This window comes from Apus apus, chromosome 8 (assembly GCF_020740795.1).
Source record: "Apus apus isolate bApuApu2 chromosome 8, bApuApu2.pri.cur, whole genome shotgun sequence".
In the NCBI taxonomy this organism is placed as follows: Eukaryota; Metazoa; Chordata; class Aves; order Apodiformes; family Apodidae; genus Apus; species Apus apus.
This window is the reverse complement of record NC_067289.1, coordinates 11,040,722-11,056,180: the sequence shown is the minus strand read 5'-3', so window position 1 is coordinate 11,056,180 and position 15,459 is coordinate 11,040,722. Positions and strand designations below refer to the sequence as shown.

At 37.5% G+C, this 15,459-nt stretch overlaps 2 protein-coding genes across 7 annotated transcripts in view; both read right to left on the bottom strand.

Annotated features, from left to right (window-relative positions):
• Window positions 1-675: 675 nt before the first annotated feature.
• On the bottom strand, window positions 676-6,567 carry RNF7 (ring finger protein 7). 2 transcript variants are annotated; one of them, XM_051625855.1, is made up of 3 exons: window positions 6,359-6,567; window positions 3,093-3,140; window positions 676-1,802 (listed from the first exon to the last, which is right to left on the bottom strand). In XM_051625855.1, the coding sequence occupies exons 1-3, from the start codon at window positions 6,527-6,529 to the stop codon at window positions 1,746-1,748; spliced, it is 276 nt and encodes a 91-aa protein (XP_051481815.1). In that variant the 5' UTR covers window positions 6,530-6,567; the 3' UTR covers window positions 676-1,745. The 2 variants fall into 2 exon arrangements, with proteins under 2 accessions (XP_051481815.1, XP_051481814.1); XM_051625854.1 differs by having other exon boundaries at window positions 6,352-6,565.
• A 5,888-nt stretch (window positions 6,568-12,455) lies between these two features.
• RASA2 (RAS p21 protein activator 2) overlaps window positions 12,456-15,459 on the bottom strand; it is a 55,163-nt gene continuing 52,159 nt past the window's right edge. For all 5 annotated transcript variants that reach the window (XM_051625839.1, XM_051625836.1, XM_051625840.1 and 2 more), the window contains one exon: window positions 12,456-14,860. In XM_051625839.1, the coding sequence (XP_051481799.1) occupies window positions 14,830-14,860 (31 nt within the window). In that variant the 3' untranslated portion in view covers window positions 12,456-14,829. The remainder of the gene's footprint in view (window positions 14,861-15,459) is intronic.

Sequence of the window (15,459 nt, the reverse complement as noted above, 5' to 3'; positions counted from 1 at the left end):
AACATCTAAAGCTAAAAACTATTTCCACATCCAACCAGATTTTCTTCTGCAATCATTTTAGGAAGAAGCCCTTTACACAAACAAAAAGGCCAAGAGGAAATACTCTACAGCAAAGTAAATGCTATAGGCACTTCATTACTACTATTACTCCACTTTATATTGGTTTTCAGTTTTAAAACAGACATTATCTGGGAAAATAACAACCAGTGAGAAATATTGTGACAGTGACACAGAGCATTTTTTATCTCAGTGTGTAATGAGGCAAAAATCTATATTTAAAAAATTCCAAACATTTTAAAAACAAGATTACAAGCATCAAACACAAAACCCAGTAAATTCTGCATGTATTATTGACACAAAGATTGCCACTGAACCCACTCTATACAGTGAAGATAAACCTCTTTAAGCATACTTAAAATAACAGAACTAGACAGAAACATATCTGCTGAGAAATGCATCAATCTTAAACATTTAAGTGGTTAACTTTGAAGTAAACAATATAATATTGCTTCGATTTTGCCCAGGTTTATTAACCATTTTATTAAGCCTGAATTTGTTACAGACTTAAAGCAGTCATACAACCTCTCTTTTACATATATTAAAGAAAAACCCCACAGACTATGTTCAGATTAGCAGTAATTACTTTGGATATTTAGGGAAAACACAGACAGAGGCAAGTATTTAAATATTTATAAGAAAAAAAAAATCACAATTCATTTTAAAAAGATGACATATTGAGGGTTTCCACAAAAATGAAACAATGCTTTCTCCCACTTCCAAAATATTGTAGCCAACAAAATTATTCAGAAATTTCTATTTACTGAATTTTCCTGAAACCACAATTTAACATTTTTCCCTAGATTTTATTACTACTTGCTTTCCTTGGGACATTTAAATTATGAGTTTTGTTTGCTTTCTATACTAGTCATCTAACCAGTGAGATTGTTTATGCCTCTAAGTAATAGTTATCAATATATCTGGATTAAAAGTACATCTCCATAATCTTTAACAGAAATATAAATTAAAAAAATATTAATGAGGTTAAATTTTAATACTGTGGCTGCAGAAATCATGTATAGAATATATTACAGCAACAAACTTACACATATAACAAAACAAAATTTTCTAAAGTCATAAAGAAAGCCTAAGTTAGAAATGTTTAGTTTAGTGTGATGGAAAAATCCCATAGCAATGCTTTACACACTATTCATTTTAGATTAAAAAAAAGTTTCTAAAAAAGTCACCGTGTTTTTGTATACAATATTACTTAGAAAACAATGTATTTATCCTGACAGTAAATTATGCAGAATATCAGACTTACAAATAAGGCTGCCCTTTCAAATTAATTCATTTATCTATGCAAAACCATTAAGCAAACTGTATTTAGGGTCTAATCTGCACCACCACAATTGCATGCACTAATACAGTCAGTTCTCAAATCGGAACAGATACATTTGTCAGTGCTTTGTCTCTCTCTTCACTTGTCGAAATACCTGCAGTAAGACTGACCATTGCCTCCTCCTACAGCAAAGAGCAACCAACAAAACCACACTGTTCTTGCAGCAGACAAACTAAATAAATCATGCCATGGTTGACATGTTCCATGCTTTTGTTTGGGCAGGTGGCATAAGACATATACTATTTCAACAAATTCAACAGAAAAAACCTCCACTACCAGTGCTTTTATTTGCCTATTCTCTGGACTACCCAGTCCTGCTGGCAGAGGGGACAGCGATTATTCTGTTTCACCCACAAGGACATGCAGCAATTGTGGAAGGAATGATTGCATTCTCCCCAAACCACTGAAAGAGAAGAAAGAACATGTTCCAGTCACACTCAGCTGTCCAGTCAACACCTACAGCAAGGTCCAAAATACCCTTCTCAGATGTTTAGAACCAGTGCAAGCTTTAGAGACAAAATGGATCATCACTGATTCATCAACTAAGACTGGATTGTTATGGTCATTCTGATGACAGCCAGTTCTCTGTCACCAATCCTTTTATTTCCAATTATGAAAAAGAAATACAAATGTTCTCACTTCCTTGTGTACAATGACACACTTCTGTGAATGCATGAACACATTTATCAGTTCTGTCCAGGAAATCAGCAGAACTAAGTTCTTCACTTTATCTTCCCCGGTACTAAAATATATCCAGTGCTACTGATTCACTATCACACAAGCAGGTATCACCAAATTCTCATCTGAAATGCATTGTTTGAGCTAGGATGTATGATATCAAGGAGGCACTCTTTATACAGTATAACCATATTGGAATACAAGGGTACCAAACAAAGGAGTGTCATAAATTACACTTTTCTTTCTCTCTGACTATCTTAAATAGGACACTTAGCAAGTCAATTAAGATATCTGGAACAGGAAATTCCTACTCTTATTAAAACAATCATCAAAACCAACAATGGATTAAGTTTGAGACAATATACTTCAAAACAGAAAGAACAAGGGCGTGGAAAGGTTTTAAGGTTGAAAGCAAACTTTCACTTTCTTTTCACTAATTGTAATTTAAATGTATCAGAATTAGGATTTGGTTTTGCATGCATTGTAATTCAAAGTATGTTTATGTTTAAACAGCATTATAGCCAATTCAGTGAAAACTCAACAAACAAGCAGTTGCCTCCACTTTATCTGAATTATGAATGGCAAAAAATATGCTTTCTAACCCAGACAAACGTTTATTTCAGAATAGAGAATTTTTATTGATACTACCATTGTCTTCTGGCATGCATTTCAGGGAAAAAAAAAAAAAATAGCCTTTTCCTACCCACTTCAAAAGTGTACATTATTCTCTCCTCAGTTATGCTCTGGGTGAGAGAAACTTGTCTCAGTTGCATGTGTTGACTGCAAATTTAAAGCTGTTTTGTATTACAGCATGTCTGAAGTGAAAACTAATTTTATTAGTGCTCAAAAATAAAGCATAGACTATTACTAATGTAAAAAGATGACACAATATAGAACAAAACACTGGTTTACTTTTGAGCATTAAAAAAAAAATCAGTATTCCCTTCGAAGTTTAAAATGCACCCTACTGAGTGAAGCTTCAATTGAAAAACAAGCAAATGAAATCACTACATACCAACACAATCTTCTTGTTTGTTTTCAGCTTGACATCTAAGACAGGCATCTAAAAGTAAACAAGAACAAGACTCGATTTGATTCTCAGGATTCCATCTTAAGAATAGTTTGTCAGAGGAAAATATAAACTCTAAAACCAATTCACAAAGGTAAAAATCCCAAGTTTTAATGTCTCATTCAGCCCTTTAACATTAAAACACCCCCTAAATATTAGAATAGTGCACACAACAATGAAATATCTATCTAAAAGCAATCAGGAGGACTATAAACTGTCCAACAAGTTTTGTTCATTTCCCATTGCTTTGGTATTTTCATAACTTCTGCTGAAAAAAGCCTTCTCCATTTTGTAGTATAACAACTAGCAGATTTGTGCCAAGGCATTCAGGCATATTAAGACCAGAGCAAGCACAAAGCCAAACCCTAATTACAGGATTTAGCTTTTCAGATGTCAGCATATCCTTTTAAGGAGATAATTCACAATTTTCATTTTTTTAGGCTGTATGTCTCTCACCACAACCCCCACCTTCTACTACTTTTTATATAGTAATTTTCCTTAATAAGTATCTGCATGTAATTTTCACAAGAGTCACATACACATGCAAACATATCGTTCAATTTGATAATACCAGACAGTATCCAAAGGTTTTTCATCTTGATATACTCCAGTCTGAGGTTACAGGACTTAAGGCAAGTTTAAGGCTCAGAAAGGTATAAAAGTGACAACTTCCAGGCTTAATATTGTAACACACACATATAGTGGAAAAATGCCTTTGTTTTTCCTTTGCCCTAACATGGGGTGCCATAGACACGTGAGCACATACCATGCACAAAAGAAAGTATTCAACTATTATGGGAGCAAACACATCTAAATCTCCTCCAAACAAAATGTAATAATTTAAACAAAAACATCCTTCACGTTAGACCTGGCCTATATGTCACTAGTTTGGACTCTATTATACCAGAAGATAGAAATATAATGTGCTACAGGAATTCGGATTTGAGTCTTTTCACTTTCTGTGCCAGATAGAGCCAGTACTTCTATTTTAGATTCATCTGTCCAGACATTGCTTATTTTCTCAGGTAAAGAAAAAAAGAGGACAGAAACTCTGAAACAGTTGCCCTTTCCTTACTGAGATAAAAGGCACTGCAGTTGTCTCTTGCCTGTTCCTGTAATTTTTATTTTCACAGCACCTAAGGGCCAAGCTGCAGGGAAGATTCAAACTACTTCAACTTCTATCATGGCACATCGAGACAAACTGATCTGGGGTAAATTCAATATATGAGGCAATAAGCTGTGGCAGACTTTGTAGTCATTAGAAGAACAGCTTTCCTATCCTAGCCCCAGATTTGCAGTTTCAGAGAAACAGCACAGAGAGCTGACGACAGAAACCACTGCAACCACACGAAGGTAAGCTGTCCCCGCTCCTGCACCATAACCCCTAGGGTGTCAGTCTGCAAAAGGTTAAGCAAATCTAAGACAGTACCGTTGTAATCTTGCCCTTCCCAGGTAAAACCTGCATTTTGTTTCTTTTTTTGCTTCTTTCCCTTGTACTTCTGTGATCCTTGAAGCCTACATCGGTTCAAGGAGTTAAACCAGTAGAAAATTAAGCCAGCTAACACCTCCTTCCCTTGCAAAAAATGAAGCAAACTTTCAACAAGTGCCAGCTTAAGTCTGGCACTGCCTCCAACCTAAGGTTACTACAGACGGATGGCTCTACAGGAGCCAGATCAGGTCTGGCAGGGTCAACATGAAATTGCTAAACTGAAGTCAATAATGATCAAGTTTCATGTTCTAACAATGTGGCTTGTTCTCCAAAAAACGGCTACCAGATTTTTCTGCCTGCTTCAGATGTAAAGCACTCCTTTGGTCTAGTTATGAAAAATTATAAATTAACTTATTTTTAAAAAAACATCTATCATTTTGTTCATTTAAGCCTTTTTTATAGTACTCTGTAACAGGCTAGGTAGAACAAGGAAATACACTTCTAAAATTATGGCTTACATGGCAGATGAACCCAATTTTGTACTTCCAGGGTAGCCTCTGTGCACTATATAAAAGCAGACAATCTTCAAAACTTGCTTACATAAAAGGTGAATCTCCCACCACTTCAGTCTGGTCTACACCTTTTCTCCTCTAGCACACCTTTTTGCCTTTTCTGTTTGCAGGCTGTTATCAGTAAAAACATGTAGGAGAAATGACAGCACTGCCTATTTTGCCTTATTTCTGTTTAAGCCAAAAACCAACTAGATTCGCAGAATCATGCTTCCTGGGCCTACAAAAGCAAGGTGTGAATCTTGGGTCATTTGTCCTTCCAGACTATACCAAGCCCAACCAAGAAGACAGCTGCCCAGAATGACTCGGCACACTAGTAAAAATTGAATATAGATATAAAATAGAAGAACTTTAAAGAAATTTCAAATACCTAAAATAAATATTGTATTTGTTAAAGACACCAGAAAACATTAATACTAGTCAACGATGGAGGCTGCTTTCAAAAATATTCTCCAGATTTTAAAACCAGGTAAATTAACTCCTTACTTCTCAGAATTTTTTTTTTGTACATTCACGTGTGTTAAACTGGACATGTAATTAGGAGAGTTCGGTAGAAGTGTTAGAAATTCTGGATTAAAAGATCTGGAAAACGAGTTTATATCTACATCCACCACTGCTACTTAAAAAAAACACACCACCAAACAAAAACCCAACAACAAACAGCAGCACACATCCAGCACTTGGGTCAGGTCGCCTGTAACTCCGCGCTTGCGGAAGTTCCCCAAGAGACAAGAAACCGACTCCACGAAGAAGGCGACTTCGAGGAGCCCAGCAGAGCAGCCCGCCCCGGGCCGCCCCAGCCCGGGCCGCCCCGCGCCCTCCCCACGCGGACACACACGGGGCACCGCCGCTCGGGAGGGCGGCCCCGGCCGGCCGGGGAGCGGGGCCCGGCGGGGCAGGGGAACCCTCCCCCGACAGGCGCGGGCAGCCGGCGGTGACCGCCCGGCCTGCGCTCCCCGGGGCGCGGGGACACCCGGGCCCGCGGGGACGGCCGGGCCCGCAGGGCCCTCCTCGCTCCAGAAGGCAGGAGGAGGAAGAGGAGGCGCGGCGGGGCCAGCCCCCCCCTCTGCCGGAAACCGCGTCTCCCCCGCCCGCCGCGCCCAGGCAGCAGGGCCGGGCGCTGGAGCCGCTCGGGCCCGCGGGCTCCGCCGCGGCGCAGGGGCTGCTGCCCCGGGGGGCGGCCATGGCGGCGCGGGCCTGCGCTTACCCATCACCTGCACGCGGCAGATGGCGCAGGTGTCGCATTCCACGTCCCAGCTCCACATGGCCACCGCGTTCCACTTCTTCAGCGAAAACATCTTGTCGGGCGCGCCCGCCTTGGAGCCCGCAGAGCCCGGGTGCGAGTGGGGGGCGCCCGGCTCGTCCCCGTCCTCCACATCGGCCATGGCGGAGGGGCGGGGACGCGCCCGGCAGCGCGGGGCTGCAGCGCCCCCCCGCGGCGGCAGCGGGAGCGCGCGTCCTGCGGGGGAGCCGCGCGAGCCGGGGCGCGGGGCCGAGCGCGGGGGCCGCGGGGGCCCCTGCTCCGGGGGGGGCACGGGAGCAGCTTTGTCACGGGGCCCTGCGGGGCGGGGGAGCAGCGAGGCTGAGCCACCGCCCGCCCACCGCAGCGCTGTTAGCGGGCGTGAAATGGCAACATCCGTCAGAATTCACTTTCTGCATCATTTCTATTTTTCGCTGTTCCGATATTTCACTATATATACACTGAAGGTTCCTCTGGAATTCCTCTTGTGAAAATACCACAACTTTCTCGCATCCAAAGTTAAAAGTCTGAAGTCTCTAGTAACTGAACGCTGTCTTGTTAGAGAACCGTAATCCTTCAGGGAAATTGCCAATCAAATAGAGGAATGTTGGAATGTCAGAGTAGAATAGTCTGAATTTATCAGCTTTAATTTGTGAGGGGACAAATAAATCAGCAGAAAATTGCTAAGAGTTGTGAAACTCTAGGGAACTAAAAAGCTAAAGGGAATTTTTAAAGTGTCTGATTACACTCTAAAATAAAATATTTACATGTAGAACTACATACTCCTAAAAACTGGAGCTTCAAAAAAGTCTGTATAAAAACAAAACTAAAAGGCATTATTTAAAATTATGCTAGAAACCTGCATTTATAAATCTTTACCCAAATAAAAGTACCAAATTTGACTTTTCCAACATAGTGCCCCATCTCTTTAAGCCCAGCTTAAGGTAAGTGTGTTAAACAACACTGATATTCACGTACAAATTAAAGACAGTGTCCTATCTAACCTTAGGACAAACTAATGGAAGATGTAACAGCTCAAGTCCACCTTTCTTTTCTCAAGACTTTCTGGTACTTCATCTGCACCAAAGTTCTCCTATCACATTGCCAAACATATCAACTACATTCAGAGTCCTTGACTGTGCCAAACATAATTTTCTTGGCAGCTCTAGATACTTATACAGCTTTATTTTTTTGTACATAGTCTTGGACATTTCTCTGGCTGTATACCCTAAAGTATTAACATACCCCATCATACAGCTTGAACAGGAAGGATCAACAAGACATTACAGATGTGCACAGACCACACCAGGTTAACCTTAGCTTATCCACAAAGCAAAAAGCTAAATGCAAAATTCTTCTCTAGCCATGGACTCTTTATGTGCACACCCACCCTCCTCCCCAGCTTGCATTTCTGATCAGTTAATTCCAATTTGTCAAGGCACTGACCACACTGCAGAAATCTCAGTATGTCCACATTGGTTTTGGTGGTAGGGCTGAAGTTTGAGCATCAGTTTGCAAAGCCAAATTACTCCAGGCAATCACACTTACATTGCTGGTTGAGTCAGTTCCCACTTACACTGTAGAAAAAAAATAATAAAAATCAGTAAATTCTCTGTTCACTAACCCACTATTAGCAAAGTCCTACCAAAGGGGTACTTATCTTCACTGTTCCGTACTAGTGCTGATCCAGTTCTGGATCCACAACAGGTAATAACTTTTAAAAACTAGGGTGGCTTACTGCTTACTAGCTTGAGAAATTGTTTCTCTCTCTACCCACTTTAAAAGAATAACTGTGCTCAGCAGAAATGTGGCCAAGTTCAGGTTTAAAAATACTAACTTTTTGTTTTTGTCAACTTTCCTCTGATAAAAATTCCTGCTGATTGTCACGGCTAGGTTACATATGATAATAAAGGCACAGGAATAATTACATGTAAGAATATGGTATAAATAAGAGTGCAGTGTCAAAAATGAAACATTTTAAGTCAAGGGAAGGGCAGAGATAAATTATATTTGTTAATTCCCTTTTAACATTCAAAAATCTAATTCCATCCAGAAATGTAGTAGCAGAAATAACTATCATTTATCTCCATGCAATTCAGCTCTTAGACAGTAACAACAATAAAGTCATATTAATGGGAATTTTAAAATCCATTGGAGAAAAAGCAATTTTGGATAACTTGAATGTTGTGATCCCTAATAAAGCCCAGATTTTCATTATGCTGAGAACTAGAGATTCTTTATTTGTAGCACTCAATACTTTAAATTGGAACAGTTCCTACCTTCAGTTATGCTGAATAAAATGTTAAAACTCATGCTGGTTTGATGCTCTAAATAAACCTATTTTCTGCTTACCTGGTATAGCAACAGCAACAGAGTTCAACTTGGTGAGAAGGAAAGCATCTCCAAGTGATTCTGTGGACCATGTATCAATGTCAGAACGAACTACTGCTAGAGTAGAAATGGAGTACATAGTGCATCCACCCAAGTTTGCAAGTGATGTAGAGTAATATGAAGTGTGAACAGAAAAAAACCCACCAAACTTTCCTATTTTTATAGCCAAGGAAGACTTTGTGCAAGATTTCCAAGTGCATGTCCGTATTTTTAAAACATTTAAAAATGGACACCTAGCATGTGCCAAATTGACATTCCTCATAAAAGATGTTACCTGCATACACTGAGTAGTTTTATGACCAGCTGTACTGCAAGTTTCTCTGGCTGTGAATCACAGCTTCACCTGAATGGACTGGACTGCCTTCACTAAGGGGAAAGGATGACCAAATCTTTCTGGAATTCCAACTTTCAACATTTCCTAAGACTGCTAACAGAGTAAGCCAACATGTCAGCAGTGGCTTGCACATTGTACACTTTGGCAATAAAAATTTGGCTTTTGGTAATGAAAATAAAAAATAGTTCGATCACTTCAATTATATTCATCTTCAAGATCTTCTGTTTCTACATTTATCAACTATCACTTCAGAAGGATCTATCATTTCCTTGTAAACACTACTAAACAACACGTGAATAAGAACTTTTGCTCTTCTCTGGGCTGGTTCACACTCCTCTCAATTCATACTGCCCAATTCCCAAACTCACAGACATCAGCCATGAAAGGAGCAATTGCTGTCTTGTTGTCACCGTGTCTCTGGTTTGGCCAGAGCTGAGAGGTCTATAAACTCAGAGGACCCACCATATGTAGCTGATGTGATGCTCAAGCTGCTACTATTGTGATGCTAATAACAGCAGTGGCTGATGATCACATGGACTATACAGCATGCATACTAAAAACCTCCTGATTACTCTATTTCCCAGTCAGAAAGAAATGTTATAATTAAACTACAGTGAAAACACTTAAATTCTAAGTTTCTTGTTTTTCCTCACTGTGGATGTCTCTTGCCCATAGGCCTCCCTCAAAAGAGTCATTAACTTTGATAATTCAGCTCTTTTTAACTCATTTTTTTCCTCTTTTTTTTAATTAAAACCATTGTGGCACTTCTGATTCTGAATTACTGGGACTAGGTATAATCCAGAAAAATTTTAAATGAAAAATTTTTATAAACTTGAAAATCATTCTTTTCCTGTGATAATATATTGTATTGGTATACCTTTTCCATGAATATTTAAATTTTTCATAGATCTGCTAGAAAGTAAAAAATTTGTGAAATTTAAGCACATTTCATTTCTGCTATTTAAAATATCAACTGCCTTTAAATAGAGATTTTATTAAAAATGTTAGCCTGTTGTATGACAGGCTATGACAGATTATAAATGGGTGTTGTCAGAATGCCCCACATTTGCTGTACATTTTGTAAATGCAAATATAAAACACACTGATTTCAATAATTTGGCAATACTAGTTTTAACTTGTAACCATTCCCTAAACTTCATCACTTCATGATGCTATAAAGCAGTTTTTCCTGCACAGCTGGGAGTGGGGCAGCAAAACAAGTGGCTCAAGTATGTAAGAACTGCTCTGGATGCCTATGGATAGAAGTCAGTAAAATACCAAACATTGTCATTAAAACAATTATGATCCCTTATTTTAGTCTCATCTCCTCCTTTAAGAAGCCATCAGGCATAACCAGCTCATTTGCTGAGCACATCAGTTCAAATGAGATGCAGCTCTGAGTTTATTCCCAAGGACTGGAATAGCCTTTGATAGAAGAGAGATTGCCAGTATGAAACACTGTTTTCAGTACTAGGATGAAAGGAATGTTTTGAAAACTACTCGTTTTCCAAAATAGGAAGGAGGTAGCTTTTGATTTGGTACACCCGTGCTTGCCTTGCCTTGTATACTCTCACGGGTAAAACTTGCATCTTTAGTGTGCATTAGAAATTAAAGTTGTAGAGAAAATATGATACAGGTACCTTTAACTCTGTCCATATGGCTTTACAGAAATAAAATGTTTCACAACTAATAGCTGACCACCTGAAGATCTGCATAAAATTTTCAAGCCATTCTGGAGAAATCAAGTCCTGGCACTCTAGAATTCATCTGTTCCCTGCAAACACACATGACATTAAGGAGGTCGCACATGGGAGGGTGGCACAAAATAGGATAGCTCTTCCCCTGAGTTTTCCCTATGTACTTATTCACTGTTTTTAACTGTAAATAAGAACTCATCTTAATCATGGAGATGTCTGGAAACAAACTGACTTTTCCTCTTTTTTTCTTCTGTCTTTCCTCTTACAACTTTGAGATGTTGTTTTTATCCACAGTTTGCTTACTCTGAAACATAGAATTGGAGATATTTTACTAATAACAAAACTGTTATAGAAATGTCATTTTTATGATAATGCAAAGAATGGTTATGTAATTATGTGTGTATCTTGGCCAACTAAAGCATGTGCCAGATTGTTCTGTCAGTAGACTAACATATCAGAACACTTAAGTACTTGTCAATTTACCTGCCAAAAAAACCAAACCATCTAAGTGTCACACCATGGCAGAATGGCTGTAAGTATGCATTTTCTCACTATGGTCAAAGATGTAGAGAATCACATGAGAAACTAGCACACTGACTTACAAGGAATCCAGAGTCCTAGGAAGAACTTGGCAGCTACAGAGGCTTTATGCCTCAATGGTTGCTAGCACAGCCCACAACTTCAAGTATGATCAGCACAGAAGCTTCAGATCTTAAATGGGAATGACCTTTTCATGTCATGGTTTGGAGAAAACTCAACTTAATGAACTTTTAGAGAAAGCAGCTCATCAGCAGCGAAAATAATGTATCACTCTGCTATAATAATCATAGAATCCTTCACAAAATTTGTAATGTCCACAGAAATAATTCTTGCTGTACTTTCAATTCCATCTTTAACTTCCTCTACTTTCTGAGCTCTGCAAATGAATGTAGTGATCACTCAAACTAGGCCTTATTACAGCTTACCTCAGTATTAATCAAAATTAATTTAAAAATGGCTGGAAGGTTTGCACTGTAGCTCCTAATAGGAGCTTCCATACCAGCAATAAAGGACAACAGGTCAGTTCTCTGTACAAGGAAACAAAACATCAAGAGATTAAAACACATTTGAACAAAACTATCTGTTCAAAAATGCCCATAAGCATAGGAGGAGTGAGCAGATGGCAAAAAAAGTGCTCTATTACATAAAAAAAGAAGACTGAGAAAAGTAGAGACTATTTTTTCCATATGCAATATTAGGTCTGACAAATGATATAGCTGGCACTGGCACACAGGACAGGGAATGAAAGACAAATCAGTAAACAAGAAAAAAATAATTAGTCATAAAACTAATAAGGTATTACTAGATGTCCTGAAATATATCAGACTAGTTGTTGCAAACATTTTAAAAAATATCAGATCACTAAGGCTTCTATGCATGCTGCTATGCTAAATGATTAACTATCACTTCTCTCTCCAACCCTCCACCTTAGAATGCAAAGATCCTGTAAATGGCCAAGCAAGATCCTTCAACTGAACTTTGTCCTTTCCCCCCGCCGCCCCCCCGTCAGCTAGATTTATCTTCTTACACTCAATTCCTGTATGGAAACCCCTATTAATTTAGCCTTCAGATAAATGCTAGCATTTTAAAAAGCCAGGCCTCACAATAAACACAGCGTACCTCAAGTCTGTTGTAATTTATTTGTGAGTTATTCCCAAGCAATGTTACAAAACATTTTAATGTCTTGATAAGAAAATAAAATTTAAATAAAAATACATTCAACAATACATCATCAAAATACAAATTAAAACTAATGATAATTTACAATCTAATTGAACTAATTACTGAATAACATCATCTTTCTAGACTAATCAAAATTAAGGCAACTTATTATTAATCATCCTACTTGTACCTAATAAAATTCTAGAATATCTACTGCATTTTAAAACATTATAAAATGAGAAATTAAATCTTAAATGGTCACAAATATTCAATGGCCTTTGTTTTTTCTCCCAGATATTCCAGTACCAAAGCAAAAATAAAAGTGCATATTTAAAGAAAAATCTTGCAAGTGTATAAATTTTAATTTTTCATAAATTTGACTTTAAAACCAAAAGAAAACAGCTCCAAGGAATAGACACTTTGCAACAGGGATAATCCATATACAGCAACCCCAAACTTTGACACTCAACCACATTCAACTCTGTTTAATGGCAGCTTTTTATTAATGGCAATCAATCAAATCCACTTAACCTTGGCAAAATACATTTCTTGGCTTTATATCCCCCACTAGCTCCCACTCTCCTCCCCCCATTTTCAACTGTTGGCAAATGAAGTTCCTTAGAATATATCAAATGTGTAGAAAAGGAAAAGGCAAAAAACAGCTGAGGTCATTACATGATTGTGACATTGCAGACACTAGTACTGAATACTGGATATTCTAAAACAGTTTGTCTGGTATGAAACCAAATAGTTATTTTTAAAAGTTATATTCATTCCAAAAGAGATTTCAGTCCTGTCTTGCCAACTTGCTTCTACTACAGAAAGGCTCCCTACAACAGTATAATAAATGTATATTAATTTAAACAGCTTACAGTTTCAAGCATCATGGATTTCTATTCTATTTTTAAGTTACATTCCTAATTAATTTGGCCAAACCATGATTGTAAAAAAAAACAACAAAGAACACCCAACAAAACAACAACAAAAGACCCTGCAGCAAATGCTCCAAAAATAGAAGTACCACATATAGTTATTGTTAAAAATAATATTCCAAGGAGTACCATTGTATTTAATACTGATGAAGCAAAGTTGCCACAGTAATACCTTTGCTTCTTCCTGGTTATTTACATACATGTTCTTTCAGCATAAACCTAACTTCTCAGATGAAGTGAGCAAAAATGAATCTTAAAGTCAAGACTGCCAGTTTAGAATTGTGTTAAGTGACAAATACGAATCCATATAACTAAAGATATAAAAATATTAACTGAAGCATTGCTTAGAGACAAAACAATGTTGATCATTCAACTGATCGTAACAAGCAGATACTACAAAGTATCTAAAAATAATCTGGGATAGTCCAGATATCTAAAGTGCTTTGAGTGATTATAATAGAGATTATTTATTAGATTTGTAGTCAAAAGGTGAGCTGTACCTAGTTATTACTTTTTTTAAAAAAAATCATACATGGGATGATGTAAATTGATCACTACTTAACCACAATCTGTTCACATTTATATTTTTCTGTCTGTAAGCAAACTTATTTAAAAAGAACGTTGCTACCCTGCATTTTTTTTTTCTTAATCTAAAAAGAAAATGTACCTTAAAAAAATCTAAATAAAATAGAAAGTGGTCTAATGTCACTCCATATATTACTCACCCCAAATGTAAACAAGAGGTACAACATACAAGTTCCCTGATTTCTTCTTCTTTAGTACTTAAAAACACAACTAACACTGGTATCTGCTGTCCAGATTATTTGCAGCATACTGCATGACTGTAAGACTTCAGCTGTAGATTAAGTCCTGACAACACCTACCACAAGGAAAAAAGTCAAATGAATTGTGTGTGAAGCTTTAGGTCTTTTCCAGATCATAGTATCTTGAGACGTCCAATTCAAGATCCGTATCAGCAGAGGAGGCACTCATGGCAAACCCATACAAAGTTGCAGTGTATATATTCAGAGATGTAATCCAACCAACAAACGCTGTGTGCATTTTTTTTCCATTAAAAAGCTTATATGTTTAGAAAGTTCTTTCCAATAAGACAACAATGGCAAAACAACATTTATTCACACTTGTTACTTCAGGAATCTGGAACTCCAAGTTCTTCAGCAAAATGAGAATAAACCTTAAGACCAGATTTCCAAGTAGATATTTTTCTATTAAATATTAAATAGATTGTCAACACAACCAGCATTTATGTTCATTCTTAAATACTTGGTAAAAATGCATACAATGAATTTAAAAAAAACAAAACATCGAAACACTCAAGAATATTTCCAGTTTTTTTTTTTTCATTGAAGTGCACCACAGTTTGTTTTGGTTAGGAAACTTTTCCAACAATTGGATTTTCTCTGGAAAAAAATAAAATATTACATGTAAATATTTTAAGGTTACTGTTTGCTTTGTAGTTATTATTATACAATTATAACTTATTATGCAAACCTATATTTTTGCATAATTTCTAGCTCTACTTGTGAAATTTCATGATTTGCAGAAAACCTCACATACTTTCACATGAGACCTACTGAAATCAAGTCAGTTTTTCCAAACGACTTGGGTCAAATACTAAAGCAAGCAAACTAAATTGGGCTTTGAGCATTCCTTTCTTTCTGGTGAATCAAGCCTCGATGCAAAGAATAAAACAGAAAACTTGCTAGTGGTGTTCCTTAGGTATCTGCCAGGACTGAAGAGAATTGCAAGAATCTGCTCTAGAACAATGTACTCCAAACAATAGATTTTTTTTTTTACTTCACCAGAAGTCGTGTTTATCCTTGAGCACGGCCACTTCCATGTAGTATAGTCATTGCTTGCAAAATCTGTTTCTGCAGTATAATGTTTACAGTTTTATATAACTTGATGTGTTAATTATTTCCTAACTTAAATTTAAAATTAAAAAAACAAAACATAAAACAAAAACAGAAGGTAGGCAGTAAGGGATACATTTTTTGTG